Genomic DNA, 19391 nt, shown 5'->3' on the forward strand with positions numbered 1-19391 from the left:
TTACTGAAAATCTTTGTTGCTGTGCATGCTCTCCCCAGACCCATATTTTTTTCACAGACAAGACATCCTATCCTCTGCAACAAAAATTAACCTAATCTCATCTGAGCTCAGGGTTATATGCAAGATTCTCCCTTTGTGACCTATAAAATAAAACATGTACAAAAGAAAAGGAAAGATTATGCCAGTCATCTTCACCACCCACACTATGGCTTATTCCACTTTACTTCAGCAGAGAAACATGATGCATAGGATGTGGGAAGCTATCATCCTCTATTGACTGTTTTTGTATTTATAAGGAACTGAAGGAAATATATACTTATCAGGGTGTAGGCTTTAACTGTCTGCACTACTTTGAGGAGATACTTCTGCCAAAGGGACACACTGAACCTGAACTATTGCTCTACATGCATTCACAATGTCAGTCTCATCTGTGCTTGGTAATGTCTTTCACTGCTGAGCTTTTCCATCTGGCTGCATAGGCCCTGCAAACAGTTTGCAGCAGCTGATCCAACAATAATGAGATACTGTCTCCAGCTGCTCACTTATTACTGTTAAAGAGATCTTTTAACAGTAACTCCTCTAAGCCATTTAGTGGAACTGTGTTTTGAGTTTTTCTGCAGTTGTAGTACATCTTGAGAGCTACATGCGGAAAGCAGAAACCTACCCAGTCTAGCACCACAAAGAATACACCAAACTCATTAATGCAGTTGTACAAAAATCTCACCCACAAGCAGACACTGAATTTGAACTGAAGGTAGAAAGAGTCTGGAATTAAATTGAGACTCCTGAGAGCTGCATTTACCTCATTCTGGTATCTTGAGATACAAGACTTCTTGTATCTTCGAGAGCTATGCCAATGCCAGAAAACACATGAGGTTTTTAGGCACATGGCAGCAAGAGAAATTTGAAGCCTTTTTCCTTGAAGTTACTGGACTTTGTCTTTTCTGGTTGAATGAGTTACTGACAATCACACTGGTAAGCTAAACCCCCAAGAGAAAAAAATCTTCTAGGTAGTAGTTTCTAAAGCAGATTAGATAAACCACATCCTAAAAGGAAGCATGAAAGTAAGAAATCATGTGTGACCAGCTAAAATGAATGTGAGCAACCAGTGTCCTCCTACTTGTACCTGAGTTCTCCATGAACACAAGAGAATGGCACTCCTCTATCCCAAGATACTGTAAGGATAAATTTGTGGGGAACTGTAAAGCCCTCTGAAACGGCAGTACAAGATGAAGGCCCACAGGACTGTTGCCAATGCAAAGTCTGCTCTTAATTTGTGAAGCTGAGTGGCTCTCTGGAAACACTATGACTAAATGCAAATACCTGCTGTCTTGGTGCTGAGCTACATGAGTTCCTGCTAAACTTTTTTACTTGAATTTCAACACCACTAAATTATTTCAGCAGAGATCAACTTTCTAGCTTTGCTCCTTCTCAAGTTATTGAAATGTACAGTCTTTATCAATATTTAGGAGTGAGATTTTAAAACTCAGTGAATTTTTTATGCTGTGTCTGTTCAGTGTCTGTAATGACTTTGAAGGAAGATGTTGAGTTGTAATCTTTGGAACATCCAAAACAGTGATTGAAACTTGATTAATATTTTAAGCCAAAAAGCAGTGGAGGGCACTAGGGAGAAATCAGACAAGTTAAAATTATTCATTTACATGGCTTTTGAGTGGAATTTTCTGGGTTTCTTTCATTGTTTCAGTACCATGTTCAGGTCAGGTAATTTTCAAAGCAATTACATATTTTGCTTTCATGTATGTTTTCATTGATCTAAGACAACTTTCCTAAGGAGAGGACATTACATCCAAAATTATTCTTTTTCTTTTTTCCTTTTCTAGTAAATTACTCTCATAGTTCTATCAGAAGTATCTCAAAAGTGTTATAAAAAGGTTACTATCTTTCAGTTGTCATTCTGCTCTGGATATGCTAAGTGACAGTCAACCTTAATTACTAATGTGCTCAACTGCTGCTGATAGGTCTTCATTCTTAGCTGGGATCTTCAGCATTTGCAAGAGGCTTAAAAAATTAAATTCAGTTACAGTTTGTCACATGGTTTCTGTGCGTGTAAAACTTACATGGTAAAAGGTGTCTGAGGTTGACTTAGAACCATCTAAGTCACAATCATCCATCACAGTATTTATTCTGACCATATTTTTTGATACATCCACATTTTTTTTCTAATATTCAATTGCTATAGTAACTTATTAGGAGTCTTCATAAGCAGGAATATGTCTGTGTATCAATGGTGTGGTCTTTTCTGTTTGTGAATAACACCAGAGACAAGGAGACTTAATAATAGCAAGAAACAACTTCTGCATATGGTGTAGCCCTACAACACCATAGAACAATACAGAGCCATAAGGAAACTCCATTTTCTGTGACAGGGCGCAAGGGAAAGACACTGCACCACATTTCTTCACAGCAAAATCCTTTGTTAAAGCACAGACATGTCTAAACAACACGTGGAGAATTGTTTTAGACATCATTTGAAAGCTGGTTCAGTATCATTACATCATGAGATGCAAAAGCAATAATATTTGGTTTGTATTGCCTAGGTCATCAGCCAGAACACACTGGAGGCCACCTGGCATTAAACACATTCAACCCTGGCTTAGTCAGCCTTAGAAAGAGGTGGAAATACATATCCTGCACCTGGCATGGCCTTAGGAATTATAGGAAAGAATCCCGTCATTAAAAACAAGTCTTTTCACAGAAGTAATTTATACCTCAGTCTTATTAAGTCAGCCTTTACACTCCTATGAATCAGGATTGTGCACATGAATACAAATGTGACTGCTCCTTACTGGTTTGTTTTTTTTTTTTTTTACATAGGGTCTGTACTTGCCTTGCAAAACCAGAATTATTTGGCAGATAAATAACAGAAATACTTGCCATAGAATTCTGATTAATTGACAAGCATGTGATACTTCCATATTTTCATCTGATTTCCAGGAAGGTTATCCCATCATCAGTTCACTGGGTAGCCAGATCAAGGAAGAAATGTAATTTAAAATTCTGCTTTCGTTTTCAGAAAGGCTTAACATACATCATTCAGAGATTTAAAATTTAATCTACAATGTTTAAACAAGCTACTGAGAAATAGTCCCAGCAGAGTATTGTTTATTTAGAAGGGTCATTTAATTATCTTCAATTCCTCAAAGTACAGTTGTTTTATTGTCCTATCTAAACATGGTAACAACCAATTAGTATAAAAAATCCATCAAAACACATCCTCATTTAGGTTGTAATAGCTCCAGCAAACCAAGTTATCCTGCTTTACTACAGCTGAGAACCTGCTCCTCTGTCTCCTAATATTCTAACTCCCAGATGTTTCTAACTCCCAGAGAAGCAGAAGTTTTTCTCTCTAACTCTTACACCTCTCCTCACCCCAGTCCTCTGGGAATTTTTCTTCCACTTCAGCATTTTCTCTGCACTTAGAGTTTTGGTCAAAACTATTATTGCCAGCAAGGAAAGATGGTGAAAATTGTCTGACTTCTATGCTATCTCTTCTTCAATCACTTCTGCATGGAGACAGAAATGGTGAATGAGAAACAACAAACTGCTTCTGAGTCAATCACACATGGTGGTGCTGAATGCAGCAAAATTGCACAAACAGAGAAAATCCTGCTGTTCCTCTCGCTGCAGAACCACCCTCAAAGTCAGTGGGAGTTTGCCAAATGAGCAGAGCTATATAAAAAGAACATAGCCTAAGTATGCAGACATTTCATCATTTCACCTGCGAATCTGTAATTGCACTTTGGATTATTTTCTCACAATCCATGTGCCAGACACACAAAATCCCATCTTTCATTCCACCTTCTGTAACAAGGACTTTTGACTGCCAAGGCCACCAGGTCATAGTCTAAAAAATAAAAAGAAAATAGATGCAAGAATAGATTAGGAAGTCAGATGGAAGAACAAAGGCATTTTAGCTTGGAGTCTAGCTGTTAAAATGAACAAGCACCCAGAATGTACACTCACGGCAGTGTAGAATCCCAAAACTCAAAATGTTGCTTCCCTTGCCCTTGTTTCATAGCCTACACTGTCCCACATACCTTCATAAAACTCCAGCTTCTCTGCTTGCCTTTCAGAGGCCACAGACTCACACGTCAGTACTAGAAGAACCGAGCAGGACAGTGTCTTACTGCCTAAGCCAAGCCATCATGAAGTCTAAGCAAAGTGGCCTACAGGACTTACAAGAGACCTGGTTTCTCCCAGGGTATTTCCAAGATATGTCTAAGGCCCAGAATCTACCTGAAGAAAAGCTTCTCAGAACTCAGTTCCACATGTTTCAATAAATTTCCCTGACCTTTTAACCCCAGCACTACTATCCAGCCTCTGATACTTTTGGGAGAACAAACAGCTTGTAAATACTGGACTCTCCTGCCTTTTATTACTGTTGCCTGACCTGTCTTCCACACAGACAGGGAATACATAAAGACTCTTAAATAATTTCATTTAAAATTTCCTTCTTCAGGTTATTTGTCACCAACAATGACATGAAAATACGGTCAGGAGGGTAAAAGGTACCTCATATATCAACTTAATTGCAGCAGAAGTAGCTCTCCAAAACTCCACAAATCTAAATATCTTTTGCAGATTTGCAATTATTACACCACCAAACTTTTCTGTGAAGGTACATAGATATAAGAAAACATGATGAACATTATTTCTGTTTGGAAATATATTTATAAAGGCCTACTAATCCAGTATCAAAGCCCTAGCAAGCTTATCTATGAAGAGAACTGGTTTTAAAATTAATAGCATCAGAGACAGAAGAAACTAATAGACATCAGTAAGCTACTTTGAAAACTTACCTGAGCAATATGCCTTCTTCACATACTTTAACTGCTAAGAAAGGAAGTATGGTTTTCAGTGTCTTTACCCCAAGGCTGTTAGGCAAGATATTCAGTGTACCACCTCTAGACCAAATTGCCAGCAACAGGTTGGCTAGTGACAATTAGAGGTTGCAAATGCTTTGTTTATTTTGACAACATGGTGCTGAGCAACCTGAATCTCATGGTGATGGACAAATCTCACAGTGAACCACTGCAGACGAGAAAAGGCAGCATCCATTTAATGTTAATGGAACATTAAAAGCAACTTACTATGTTTCTTCTGAAGCAAAACACATCAGAGTGAAACGTGTCTGCAGAACAACAGCGTTTCAGTAAGAGGAAACACAAAGCAACTATCAAAGCACACCCTGACTGACAACAGGAAGGAGCCAAGCAGCCACACCATTCCAGCTGGGCAGAGTATCTGTTGTCTCTCAAGTTTCTTTTCCATGAACATAAGTCTATGCCACTAATCTACACTCTGCTCAGCTGCTGAGCCATTTAATGTAAACTATTTCCTGCTCTTCATGAAAAATCCTTCCACAAGGTAGTTTTTGCCAAAGCCAAATATGACTCCACGACCAACCAGGCAGTGTAAAACCACGTTCTACTGCTAAAGGGCTTTCTGGCAAGTTACTATGTATTCTTTGGTTTTGTCCCTTCTCTTGCTTCGTTTCTCTCTCCCACTCCAAGCTTGACACTGTTGCCCCAGCTGCTTGCTAGGAACTGGATTCACTGTTCTACAGTATCATCAGTCTGATACACTGTTCCAGTATCATCAGTCTACCAAAGGCAGGAAGGAATACTCTGGAAGCACAGCTGCTGTTTAAGTTTAGCTCCTAGATAAGGCTTTTGCACATTAATATGGGAGTTGAACTGAAAATCCTGAAAATAACTTACAATGTATTTTACAATTTTTTATGGATATTACTTACATTAATCCTATGACAAATCAGAGGAGATTCTTGCTGAAATTCACACTTAAAACTTGTATGATGAAATAAAATCAGCAAGTTAAATGTAATCCTTCTGGGTATCTGAGAAACAGGTATCTGACATTACTGCAATAGATTTATTTAAGGATTTTAATTATGTTACTAAGGGTTGGTAACTGGAGACTTTCCCACAATGGCTCTTAAAGATTTTTCAGATACATGTTGAAATACTTGGAAGAACTAAAAATGCACACACAAACCTGACCTACTGCAAGAAATGTCATTGTGTTGTGTTTGTATAATGGACTTTATGGTACCGAAATTTATTTATGGATTCATGATGCTGGGCTGTTGGACTATTTTTAACCACAACAATTACAATGTAATCCCAACGTTAATTGATACTTTGGAAACTTCTATAGAAAAGTTTAGTGTAAGAATGCTGCTCTAATTTTAGTATCGATTAATATTAATTCCATGTAATTTTTTCTCCTTGTGCAGTTATTTTAACTCTGCCCTAATATTAGAATTATCTGGTTAATTTCAAACCTAGAAAAATAAATAAATGTTACCTCAACTTAATGTAGTTCACAGGTTGACACTGAATTTTATTGTCTATTTCTGCTCCAATGTTCTTGTTGTTTTCACTGCTCTGGCCAAGAGGGAATGTGAGCCAAAACTATTTCTTACTGCAGTGAGGTTATGCCACTTGGCACTGGCAGGATGTTACACTTGCATCCTTGTAACCTAACCCACACAGTATAATTGCAACTGCATTTTATTAACTGTTTTTTTCAGCTGGTATGCCTGTACCTCCTTGTACCTCCACCTTACAGACCTCATACAATCACAACCAGAGCACCATGTGAAGCCAAAATAAATCTACCACTGCTGCTCTTACCAAGGGATACTAGTTTCATTGTGAGTTAACAGTGAAGTAAACCTACCCTTGCTATTATCTTTCTGTTTATGTAAAACAGAACACTAACATATGATTTTAAAATCACAGAAGCATTCATCATGCACAAGTCTCTCCTCAGCCCCTTCACATGTGAGTCAAAGATCTGAAACAGAAAGTGGGATGAAAAAAAAACCACAAGAGTACTTTTGATCTTTGTCATCTGAGTCCACATACTGAAATGATACTTAAATGCAAAATATTCACTTACTACTAAAAAATACACTCTTGGCAATGCAAAGGTCAACGACTCCATCCCTTCATGGGCTGTAGATAGCAAAGACCTGGCCTTTCCTTTCAGAAAGCAAGGAATACACAGCTAGAGAGGTGTGCAACTCTTAATAGCTGTGCTTTGCTGTGCATTTGGAAAGACAAATGTAGTCTTGATATGAGTGGAGGGGCCATCTAAGTTACATACTGTTTCCCCAGCACAGGCCAGGTCACGATATTTGAAGTTCAGACCCACTGGAGACAAAATTATTATTTCAAGCTCAGGCTTTGCACAAAACCAGAGTCACAGTCTCCAAGGCATAGTAAACTTCTGCAAGTGGTGACAGTTTTTTGGAAGGAGAGTAAGAAACAGAGACTGCAGAAACAGGTCAAATTCTCTTTGGCTGCTTTCCTGTCATACAATAAATCTAAGGATTTCTGAGATGGGTGAGAGATGGGGGAAGAGGTAAATCACATTTGAAAAAAGCCAAGAAAATCAGCTAAAATGAATGGGACATTTGCCTGAGTAAAAGCAGCAAGGTTCTTTCTGGGAATAGATTTTACTAGTCACCTGCTCAGAATACAATGATTCCAGCTCCAATTACAGACAGGTGGCCAAACATGTTTCTCAGCCTCTTTCTAGTTTCAATGTTCCACAACTGCCAATCCAAAACAAACAAGAAATAAAAATTTGACAGCAGGAAGAAATAAAAATTCATTCCCCTAATTTGTTTACAATTTGGCCACTCCCCAGTTCTGAACTGACATAAGGAAAACTTTAAGCTCATTTATTTCTCAAGTAAGACAATGAATATTTCCAATTTTCAACACCTTTATCAATGATGCAGAAGTCAGATTTAATTGAATGGGTACATACCTGTGAGTTTAAAGCTATTTATTTACACAGCAGTCTTTATGAGTTCATACATGGAAGCATTGTATTTCAGTACCTTAAGATTGATTACTCATGACTGCAGGACGTAGGGCCAGCTCTTATCTAGGACCTCAGCTGTGGTCACACAAAATCCTCTTTTTAGTAGTAATGTCACATAACAACAGGTACACATATATGTGTATAATCAGACTGAAGGCAAATTCTCAAATGTGAACCTAAGAGGAGTGGTTTGAATTGAACTCTAAAGACATTGACAGCTAGAGTGATCTTAGCAAAAGATGTACAAGTAAAACATAACCTGTTCTGAATAAAATAATTCAGTGAGAGTTCCTCTTACTGATGGAAAAATAATCGGGATTGTCACTAGAAAACTGAATTATTAATTCAGTCATCAGCTTTTTTTGTTTTAGAAGTTCTATTACATGAGATTACAACTAATTCTGGATGTCACTAGGTCTGGATGTTCAGTAAGGTAGAATATGATACTAGGAAGTGCTACATATGTTTTCTACAGTGTTCTTCTGTCAACTTTTTCCATTTGTTTCCGTTAAAAAAAAATAAAAGAAAAAAGAAAAAATCAATATCAAATAGTTTGGTAGCCAGTTTAGCTAAAAATGGGGAAAGACCAAAAAAAGTAAATTATCTAGTATTTGCACTTTTCCATCACTGATCCAAATGCAAGCCACATTCCTTTTTTATCCAAGCCAGACATGAAATGTGTCTGGAATTGGAATTCAAATCAATGCCTTCAACGGCTTGTAGAGTTCATCCATTCCAAATATGGGCAGCAGATCCTAGAGTGACAGCAAAGAAATTCTCAAGGCTCCAGCCCAGCATGTTTAGCTCTAGAAGAAAGCTAGTAAAAATTACTGCAAAAAAATCAGTAGATAATAAGCTGGGGGAAGGGGCAGTATGGTTTGGGGGAGAGACAGTATAGAAAAAGATCTAGAGAACACTTCTATGAAACCTTTACTGGCAAGCATTCCACTTAGATGAAGGAGAATATTTCTGTAAGGTCTTTGTAAGTCTAGTCTCCTCAAATGTGTATGTTTGCACAGCAGCATCCAAGTTACACTTTACCCACTATAATTTTTTAACCTCTCACACGGTATTTTACATTGCCTTATCACTCATCCTAATTTCTTCCACCAGAAATGAGGCTCCTTCTCCGACAGATACAGACCCAAAAACACCTTGTGTTTTCCTGTGACTGAGAAAGATATAGGACAGTTTGACAGAAAGACATATGGTGCAGTTTGTCCACCATCTTTGAGATAATGATAACATTTACGCTGCAGATGGTAGGGGAAATGCAAAAAGTTATTAAGGAAATTCTGCTTCTCATCTTCAGGGCTTGCTCAGTAAATGTATGATGGGAGTACTGCTTCCATTGTCCCTTATGCTGGGCGCATTGCACTTGCAAAAGAAATCATTGCAATAATTAGCTTCAGAACACCCTGTTATATCATGTAGGTCAGCAGCAGATTGCTGTGTGCAACATTTAATACCAAACCAGGACATTCTCATTTTGCATGACCCCTGAAGCACAGAATGTGCTACCATAATCCAAGGTCTGGCATCATTTTTTGGTAACTGAAATTTCTCTGGAGAGCAGTTGAATCCATCAGCCTGTTTAATTATAGACCTGACTGTTGCAGCAGAAATAATTTCCATAGACCACTGTTGTTAATGTTGTCAATCTTGGGACATACCTTGTGCATTATCAGTGTATATCATACCAACAAAATTTTATCCTGTTCATCTATATCCATGGACACTCACAAAAGTATGTTGGAAAAACCTTCCCTGGGACAATTATAAACACATACACATAAATCGTTTGTTAGATCTTATGAAGTGCTCAAAATCTTCAGACCTGAGGTTTATGTGTGTTCATACATAACTTTTGGAACCAGAGACACCTCTCTCTGGTTTTGCCTCCTCTCCAAAAAGATATAAATGAGAATTTAGAAGGCGTCACCCAAACCACAAACTATGTCACTGCTGTCTTCCAAAAAAGAATGTTTCAAAGTCCACCCAATGAAACTGCTGCTGTGGCTACTGGCTACTAGATGGCCAAGGCTGATTGCTGAAACGTTTAACCTGATTTTAAGTGGAGGTAGATCTATTTGACTTGAAAGTTTTATTGAGATCTATAGTTGAAGGAAGCTGTATGAGAGTTATGTCCTGCAGCATTTCCATTTTATGTGAAGAGGACATATCATCATCTTTATTGAAACACACAGAAGAATTCACAGTCTGTGAAAAAACAACACATCGGAGGAATTAACTTAGAGTAATCGTTGCATCAGCCAGTAGTATGAAGCTTCACTTCTTGCTGCAAAAGTGTGAATGGCTTCATGGTGGTAACACTCCAAAACTCATTTTGGGTCCCCTCTTGACATCCCGTGTTTAAAAATTCATCACATACAAATCAGTAATACAAAACAGCACCATTTTTTCTGAGGCCAAACCCTTTCACATTCTCATTATATTTGCCTCTACACAGTTCAGAGGCTTGAAAGGCCTAATTTATCCTGGGTAGGCTCAAAACACTAGACACACTGGACTAGGTAGAAACCATATTTCACCAGCTTTTTGAAACCTCCATGCATTCAGTTAGGTAGAGCTGAGAATAGGTTCCACTATGTTTTGTTTAATGATTAATATAAAATATGGTGGTTTTTCTCTTTTTTTGCCTTATTTTTGCAAGAATTTGCTGTAACAGATCTGTTCCTGTGTGCTCTCCCATCCCAAAACCCCCTCATACAGTAATTAATTGTTTTACTCTCTGGGGTTTATTTCCCCCCAGATGTCTGCCCCACCGACAACTAACCACAGGAAAAGGTTTTTAGAACAAGCACTCTTTGATCACACCACACTAAGCTCATGACAACACAGTAACAAGAAACAAAAGCCAATACAGGTGTGAGAAAGAAGAGTCTTCTTTTGTGGTCACTGTCTACGTTAGGCTGCAAAGACTCTTCAGCACTATGAAAGAAAAAGACACATCATTAGCACTTTGAATAATTTAATGCTTGATTTTTATATATAAGAAATTACATTGCTATAGTGTATAGAGCAGAATGCTGAAGACCCCCATTTTTGCAATTTTGTCTGTGTTTTAATTTCCTTCTTCAAATTATTCCCCAGAGAGTAGTAATTACAATGAGTCTTAAAAGTTTCAAGGGCAGAATTGAGATATTTATCTGTAATAAATAGAGATATTTATCTCTACAACTAACCTCTGTGGTTCAAAAAAGAATTCAACACTGATAAAATATTTGTACTCTGTAAATATGCACATACACATCTTATATAAAATTTCAATGACAGTTGTGAAAAATTTACATCATGCATCCCTTCCATATTCTGTCCTTAACCTTATCCCCTGTCCCAAAATTCAGTTGTACAGACAGCAAATGTTTCTCCTCTCAGCTGTGGTATTCTTTCTTCCTGAAGATGAGCAAGTAGATTACAGCTATTTTTCCTTTGTCTAAAATTTTGTGGAGTTAATTAAGGTTAGCAGGAATGACCTCAGATATGCACAATGGGATTTGTAACACTGCATTCTAACCCTAAAAAGGAAAAGAAACTTTGCACTACAGAAAAAAAATATATACTTCTAATATCTAGATTTTTTATTACTTTTCAAAATTTTTCAAAGACTTTCTGAATCCCACCAATAAAATAATTCAAGAAATTTAGGGCAAATAATTGTTCCTATTCAATGAATGGTAATACTTCTGAAATTTTATCATTTTCTTCTTTAATGCTGGTAGCTGGTAATACAAAATGACAGTAAGAGATGAAATCATCTCTAACTCATTTCAGGACTCTCTTCTCTTATGAGTAATTAATCTACCCCAAATTATACTGGTAACCCTTTCAACTCTATTCACCTACTTCATGGGTACATGAATATGCTTATCAGGCATGTTAATATGCATAACAGGCATATATTAACATGCATTTCTTAGTGGAAATTAAATTTCATTGTGCCATTTTGTTATTTTGCCTGGGTAGTAGTGAAGATCACTGACTTCCGTTGAGATTTGGTGCTCACATGCCTGAGTCAATTCTCAAAGTGAGACTCAGGAAGTGATAAGTAGTCAGTACTTATCAAGTCAGTACTTACCATCAAACTACTCAATTAACAAGTAGGTGGGTGGCATCAAACCTGGTATTCTTAAAGCCTACATTAATTTGTTATCAAGGGGAAAAAGCACTGGGATTTATCCCTATACTGTTGCTATTAACTGCTCTGAAATGAGGTTTATTTGCACTGAGGAAAGCAATGAAAGAAAATACAAATTTATCACATAAACACCAATTTCTTCTACAAGGGGTGAAATCCAGTTTCATAAAGAGAAACAGCCAGAGCGCTAAAACAAATCATCTGTCCAAGACAGAAGACACCAAAATATTAGTCTGATAATTAATAAACTGTCTCACACTCAAATAAGTATGGGAATCCCTGTATAATTTCACAGGTTATCTCTTCAGAGTCCCTCTGTTTTCAAATTACTTGACCATTCATACCACATAATGGCCAGTCATTCATAGGATATTTTACATGGTATATTAATCAACTCCCCCACAGATGAAACCAGCAGCAGTGCTCAGAAAAGTCTGACCTTTCCCTACAGGCAAGTGTAACAAAACTCTACTATCTCCACATGCCTTGCACTTTCATGTACCCAAAAGTCCATATAATATATATTCCCTGCCCCTTCCACAGCACAACCCTATACTGTTTCTAAAGGAAATTAATGTTTTAGGACCACCAGTGTATCAGATGGGGGCCAAAGGAGAGCCAATAGGTAAAATGCTAGGAGTTAACCACACTGAAAAAGCTGGAATACTATGTGTTCAGAGGTTGTGAGAATTCTAGAAATAGCTGTAGGCAGGTAGCTCTCAGCCACTTTGTATTATTCTGTAACACTCACTGGAAGAGGTAGATGAACTTGCTTTCCCAGTGTAAATGTACACTGTACTATCTTATTGTTCAGTGTGCCTGAAAATTGGAACATACCTTTCCAGATGCAACTAATATTTTCCCAGACCTTCACATCACCATTTTCTACAATGCTATATCCAACCTCTGAATCATTGGAAGCTAAACTGAAGTGAAAATATGACTGAATTAAGAAGACATTTGAAAAACAGATTTAAGTATCGTGGATAACACCATCCCATCAAAGGACTCAACAGTCATTACATAAAAACCTCAAAACATCCAGTCTCTGGGATGAGAAATTAACAACAAATACAGAATATCAAATCTTATTCAAATCATATTGCTCTAACCTAGAGACTTGAGACATTTTTCTTTCCATAAAGCACGGTTTCACTGCTAATGATCACACACACTTTAACAAAGCTGTTTGAACAAGGCCACATTAGCAATGGAAGAAGGTCCAAACCTGTACATCTGGAATTACTGCCTGGGGGTACCTCTTGTCCTCTTCTGAACTGGCATTTGGGCTAGTGTTATGAGCTTGCAATGATGTTTCCTGGATGCTGTCAATAAATCTACCTGCGAGGGAAGAGCAGTTCCGTGGTGCATACAGTGCAGGGCCATTGATTACAGCATGACACCCCTGGATGTCAGAGTCCTCCCTTTAACCAGGCTCACAGACACTCGACTCCATGATCCCATTCCCTAAACCAGTGTTACAATACAAAGTGGAACATAGATACAAGGTATCTCTGAGGAATATGATCTTAAAAATTACATTAGTATTTCCTTGGATATGAAGGAAAGAGATGATGCAGCAAAAATAAGGAAATGGAGAACTGAATCATTAGGTCTTGAACCAAGATTCAAAGACTCAGATCAGCTCATACAGGACAGGAATATCTTCATCAGTTCCTAGTAATATGCATTTCTTCACAATGGTCACTGAGATGAATGCTCTGATGCCAATTTTCTGTTTGTTCTCTAATTCTTTATATATACTAGTGTGGAAATACAGCATATATTTTCATCAGCAACTCAAGATTAGTGCATACTTTCTGTCCAGTGTTTGTGAAATCTGCCCTTCCATTTACAATCTGTGTTACTCTTTTTCAAAATCCTGCTGCAATCATGACAAGAAATGTCTTAGGAAAACATAACTGGAAAAGGAAAATAGAAGTGTTTCTCCTTTATATAGTCCAGCTGTTCTACAGCAGATCTTCAGCTTTGAGAGGCATTTTCTGTATGATATACACAGACAACTTGGCAGAAAGCTAATCACATTACTTGGATATGTGTCTCTCTAAAATTAGTGCAGACATTTCTTTGGAAAATTGATTGTGTATGCAAGGAAGTAATATTCTGTCTCACAGAGAGACCACACACACTCACTGGTATGTGAGAAGATTCTATTTTCAACAGACTGTTCTCAACAGATCCCATTCCTTTATACTAACAGGCTGCACAAAGTATATAATCATTTATTACTATATCTGAGAAGATAAGTAGATTTTCATATAGTTTTAGCCAAGGCTGACTTTCAAATGGTTTTAGGAAGAACTTATATTTTGGTCACACCACAATGTATTGCAAAGATGTCCATATCACAATTTAGGAAATGGTTGTAGTCCTAGATCCACAACTCTGAACATATTTGATCTAACTCAATTTCTACTTGTAAGTTACAGTATAAATCTAGGTTCACATAGAATCCATATGAACCTCAGGAGGTTCAGTAAGGCCAAGTTCAAAGTGCTGCTCATGGCTCAGGGTAGCCTCAGTATCAGCATAGCCTGGGTGATGAACAGATTGAGAGCAGCCCTGCACTGAAAGATTTGAGGGCACACATGGATTAAAAGCTGGACACGAGTTGATGGAAATGAGCAGTCAGAAAATAAATTGTATCCTGCGCTGCACAAAAACCATGTGGCCAGCAAATTAAGGGAGGTGATTCTGCTTCTCTGTTCCACTCTGGTGAGATCCCACCTGGAATGTGGTGTCCAGCTCTGAGGCCTTCAACACAAGAAAGACCAGCTGGAATGGGTCCAGAGCAGACCCACAAAAGTGATCAGAGAGCTGGAGCACTTTTCTCTGAGGACAGGCTGAGAGAGATGTGGTTGTTCAGCCTGAAGGTGAGAAGGCTCTGGGGAGTCCTTATTATAGCCTTTCAATACTTACAAGGGGCTGATAATAAAGAGAAGTACAGACCTTTTAGCAGGGCTTGCAGTGATGGGACAAGAAGTAATGGTTTTAAATTATAGGAGGGGAGATTGACACTAGGTGTAAGGAAGAGATTTTTTACAATGAGGGTGGTGAAGCAGTGCAATATGTTGCCTGAAGAGGTGGTGGATGCCCCATCACTGAAAACATTCAAGGCCCAGCTGGAGAGGGCTCTCAGAAGCTTGATCAAGTTGCAAATGGACCTCATCATTGCAGGTGGTTTGGACTTGATTATATTTAAATGTCCCATCCAACCCAAATAATTCTATGACTCTATTTGAACAGAACCAACACATACTCATATTCTAAAAGATGTTCTATTATAAGAAAAAATGTTTTCTGTACATTACTTCATGGAAAGAGTTTATCATCTCATCAAAAAAAAAGAGTAGTTACATTCAATTTCTCTGTTGGCTAGGTTGACCTAAGACTATTAAAACAATTGAGTTGTTTATTTTAAGAGATTTAAAATTTACTGACTCTCCAATCAGTTGATGGAGAAGAGCAAGAGAAAAGAAAACACAGTTTCCTCTGCTGGAAGAATTTCAAGACTAGTTCATTTATCAAGAAAATTAAGTGACTGTCCCAAGAATCAGGTTTCCCAGAGTGGTATAAAAGCATGGTCTCTTTCTGACATCCAGAGATGTTCAAGAGTACAACTACTACAAAGCATCAGACAACATCCCTAATTAGTCCATCAATGCTGACATCACCTCCTTTTTTCAGAAGTTCAACTTAATACCATCACAGAAACTTCTCAGTGACGTGAATTAAAGATTATAAAATGCTATAACAAAGACATTAGGTATGCACTTCTGAAACAAGCTTACTCAATAGTTATGGTCAAAAGAGTAATTATGTGAAGACAGCTATTAACATCTTCAAATCAACTTTGGAACTGGTGCAGTCCTAGGAAGGAAGGAACAGGAGAAAGTGTAATCCCTGACTAAAGAGTTCCATCTTAACATTTGAACAGTCACAAGGAGATAGCAGTAAAGTAGAGAAGAGATTTTGACTGTCATATTATGGTAATAGATTTTCTAATGCAAGTACCAATGCTTCACACAAGAAATCAATTTTCCAGTGAAGAGAAGCTTCTTCACTTATGAAAGCAGGTAGATTAAGCATAGATTTATGTCTCAAAAAGGCATGGATACTGCCTAAAAAAGTAAAAAATGGTGTTCCAGTATTCATTACAAAAAATAAACTGATAAAATGTACAGCAATAGAAAATAACACTTAAACAGGAAGTGTTCTGAGGTCCTTGTTTCACATGTTAAGCAGATTCCTTGTATTCTTTCAACATTGACCAAAATCTGACCACCTATTTTAACAACAGTATTCTCAGAAAGGTACTTTTTGGTATTTTTTTTCATAGCACCTCATTCTGTCTGCATGACAAAATCATCAACTACATCCTGAAGAACTGAAGCAATTATCTTCCTCACACACAGTGCTTGTTAAAGCCAGTGGAAAACTGAGTCATTCATGTTCTTCATGCATTTTTCTTACAATGTATGCTTTCTCTCAGAGGTAACAAACCCATCTTGGGGGCTTCATTCATTTAGTTTTGATTTTATTTTACATGACAGTAGCCTAGAGAAAAAGAAGAAAAGCAAAATCAAATAAATGACAAAAAAGTTACTCCTAACTTTTGTCCAGCAGATGTTTCCTAAATGGACATTCTCGTGTTACTGTTATCCATGTCAATAAGGTAGTATCCTCATAACTGATTCCAAGCCAAAGACAAAGTAAAAAACCACATCAGAAAAGCAAATATCCCATCTGTGCATTTGAATATGACATAACTCACCTATTACTTTTCTGTTTCAGCTCTCCTGTTATTCCTTCCTTCCAAACCTGCTGCAGCATGACTGCTAGATAGAGTAGTTTTCATGATAGAGAGTTTCTTAAGCACCTGAGGTGTTACTGGAAAACAGTTTTAATGGAAAAAATTCCTTTTAAAAATATGCATGGGAATATATGTCAAGCTCTTTTTAGAATAACTCTGATTGCATAAGAACAGTACTCAGAAAGCAGATCTGCACACTAAGTGGGACAGTACAAATACTGATATTTGGAGCAGTCACCCTGCTTTCCTTTTGTCAATGAGAAATAGAGATATTTCTACTGCACTATTTATTTTATCCTAAAAGAGATGTCTAAACAAGATCAGATTGATCATTCCCTTTATAAAGAATGCCTGTTTACTACTGCAGCTGATGTCAGGCCTTAGGTTTATTGACTACTTACAGAAAATCCTGCTTGTTAGAAAATTGACATCTAATTTCCCAGGATCATACAGGCTTTCACCACTGCTTGTAGAGGGAGCAAGCAGAACTTTGTTCTAGAAGACGGAAAGACTTCAGACTGTTTTAGTGCCAGAGTTTCTTAGACCTAAGCATTCATTACTGAAAAGCTCTGGTATTCTCCTTAGTAAAAAATAGAATTAAACTTTGTGACCATAATCATAGGAACATGCCCAGAACACTTAGGAGCATCTTTTATTCGTTTTCTAAATATTTTAATTATTAATCAAGAATTCAACAGTGTAAAGCTCCCTACATCTTCCAGGATGCCCTTTGTGGACATGCAGCATGCAAAGCCTTCCCCACTTTCCGCTAGCACTGCTGGAAGCAGGAGTGAGCACTCTCAAAGCTCATTCGACGTTCCATCAGCTCCCTCTGTTGCTGACGGAGAGAAACAGCCTCCCCTAGAATCATGTCTCCTCCAGACGGACTCAGAGTACTGGAAGTTCGGTCTGCGCTCTGAATGGCCCTCTAGTAGATCTCTTCTAAGGTGAGTAGAGTGTGGGTGTCCCCTGGGCAGTGTCCCTTTGTCAATTCATTAATCCTTAGGCATTTGAGAAGAAACAACCACACAAGGAAATTCCTCCTCCCATGGGTGTGCACCACACCAATTCCAGTCCTCCAGACTGTTCTGTAGTTATGACTGGGCCTGCAGGAGCTGCACATACCATAAAGGAGAAGCAGAAGGAAGCAAATGAGAAGCCTCTATGAGCTCTCTTGCCCTTCTGTCAATTGCTGATAACTTTTCCAGACGTGAAGGTGCTGGTGACAACTCTGCGGCTTCTTGCAGTCCATTGGAACTTAAAACCATACCTGTGCATCCCACATCACAGCAAATAAAAAGGCTAGTCTGCCAAAGACACTTCTTGGCTAAGAATGATATCTGTTTTTTCCTCTTTCATTTCACCCCACTTAGTCTCAGCTGTCTATACAGCCTGCTGCCCTAAGCTGTCTGCACACTGGGAAGGGGAGCCATGGGCACAGTTTTCACGACAGCAGCATGTTCCTGTGAGAAAATCACATAATCAGTTAGGTTGGAAAAGACCTCGGAGATCATCAAGTCCAGCATATAACCTAACACCAGCGCGTCAATAGACCATGGTGCTAGGTGCCATGCCCAGTCTTTCTTTAAACACCTCCAGGGATAGTGCCTCCACCACCTCCTTGGGCAGCCCATTCCCATGTGTAATCACCCTTTCTGTAAAGAAATTCCTTCTAATGTCCAACCTAGACCTAATGGCTTGAGGCTATTTCCTCTTGTCCTGACACTGGTTGCCTGGAAGAAGAGACCGACCCCCACCTGGCCACACTCTCCTTTCAGGCAGTTGGAGAGAGTGACAGGGTCTCCCCTGAGCCTCCTTTTTTTTCTCCAGGATAAACACCCCCAGGTCCCTCAGCTGCTCCTCACAGGATTTGTGCGGCAGACGCATCACCAGCCCTGTTGCCCTCCTCTGGACTTGCTCCAGTACTTCAGTGTAAATTTTAAAAATGAGCGGATGCTGTCCTGGAGATTGCTCTGCCTGGGCAGCCTGTGCAACAGGCTGCAGGTCTGCACTGCTGGACCCTCGGCAGCGGGAGAAGAGAAACACCGACGCTCATCTCGCACAAAGGCTCTGCCTCAGGTTCTTTCATAAATCCCTGCCGGAGGCCATCCTCCGCATGGTCGTGTTTCTCTGCCGCTGACCTGGCGGGGCGTGCCGCTGCTCCGGGGCTCCGCGGAGCCGCTGCCATCGTGTGCCGGCAGCGCCGCGCCTCCGCCGCACCGGGCGCTTCCAACTGCAGCGCCCTGTCCACTCCCAGCCTGCCACCTGCACGCACGACACGGCACCAAAAACCCAGACTAGCCAAGGCTTCATGTCAGCCTGTTCTAGTTCGCGCTGGTTTTAGTTCTGCCGTGCCCCTGCCTAAGAGCAGCAGCCGCGGATGCTGGCCTGAGCACAGCTCCAGCAGGCAGTCAAACGTGCCAAGAGTGAGCAGACAGAGGAAAATAGTGCAAATCAAATGTTTCTGTTCAGATATGTATAGCTGAATCAACACTAGTACAGAAAGCTGTGGGAATCCAG

The 19391-nt window shown here is 38.9% G+C and overlaps 1 protein-coding gene across 1 annotated transcript; it reads right to left on the reverse strand.

The window, feature by feature from the left end:
* Positions 1–19184, reverse strand: CDC20B (cell division cycle 20B). Its single transcript, XM_072922834.1, is given in 14 exon segments — positions 1–140; positions 2896–2968; positions 3740–3865; positions 4027–4087; positions 4821–4998; positions 5001–5052; positions 7529–7603; positions 7822–7835; positions 8526–8695; positions 10131–10247; positions 12877–12980; positions 13266–13378; positions 16838–16948; positions 19013–19184. Coding segments are annotated over 14 exon segments (1506 nt in total).
* Positions 19185–19391: the final 207 nt, after the last annotated feature.

This window comes from Taeniopygia guttata, chromosome Z (assembly GCF_048771995.1).
Source record: "Taeniopygia guttata chromosome Z, bTaeGut7.mat, whole genome shotgun sequence".
Classification (NCBI taxonomy): Eukaryota; Metazoa; Chordata; class Aves; order Passeriformes; family Estrildidae; genus Taeniopygia; species Taeniopygia guttata.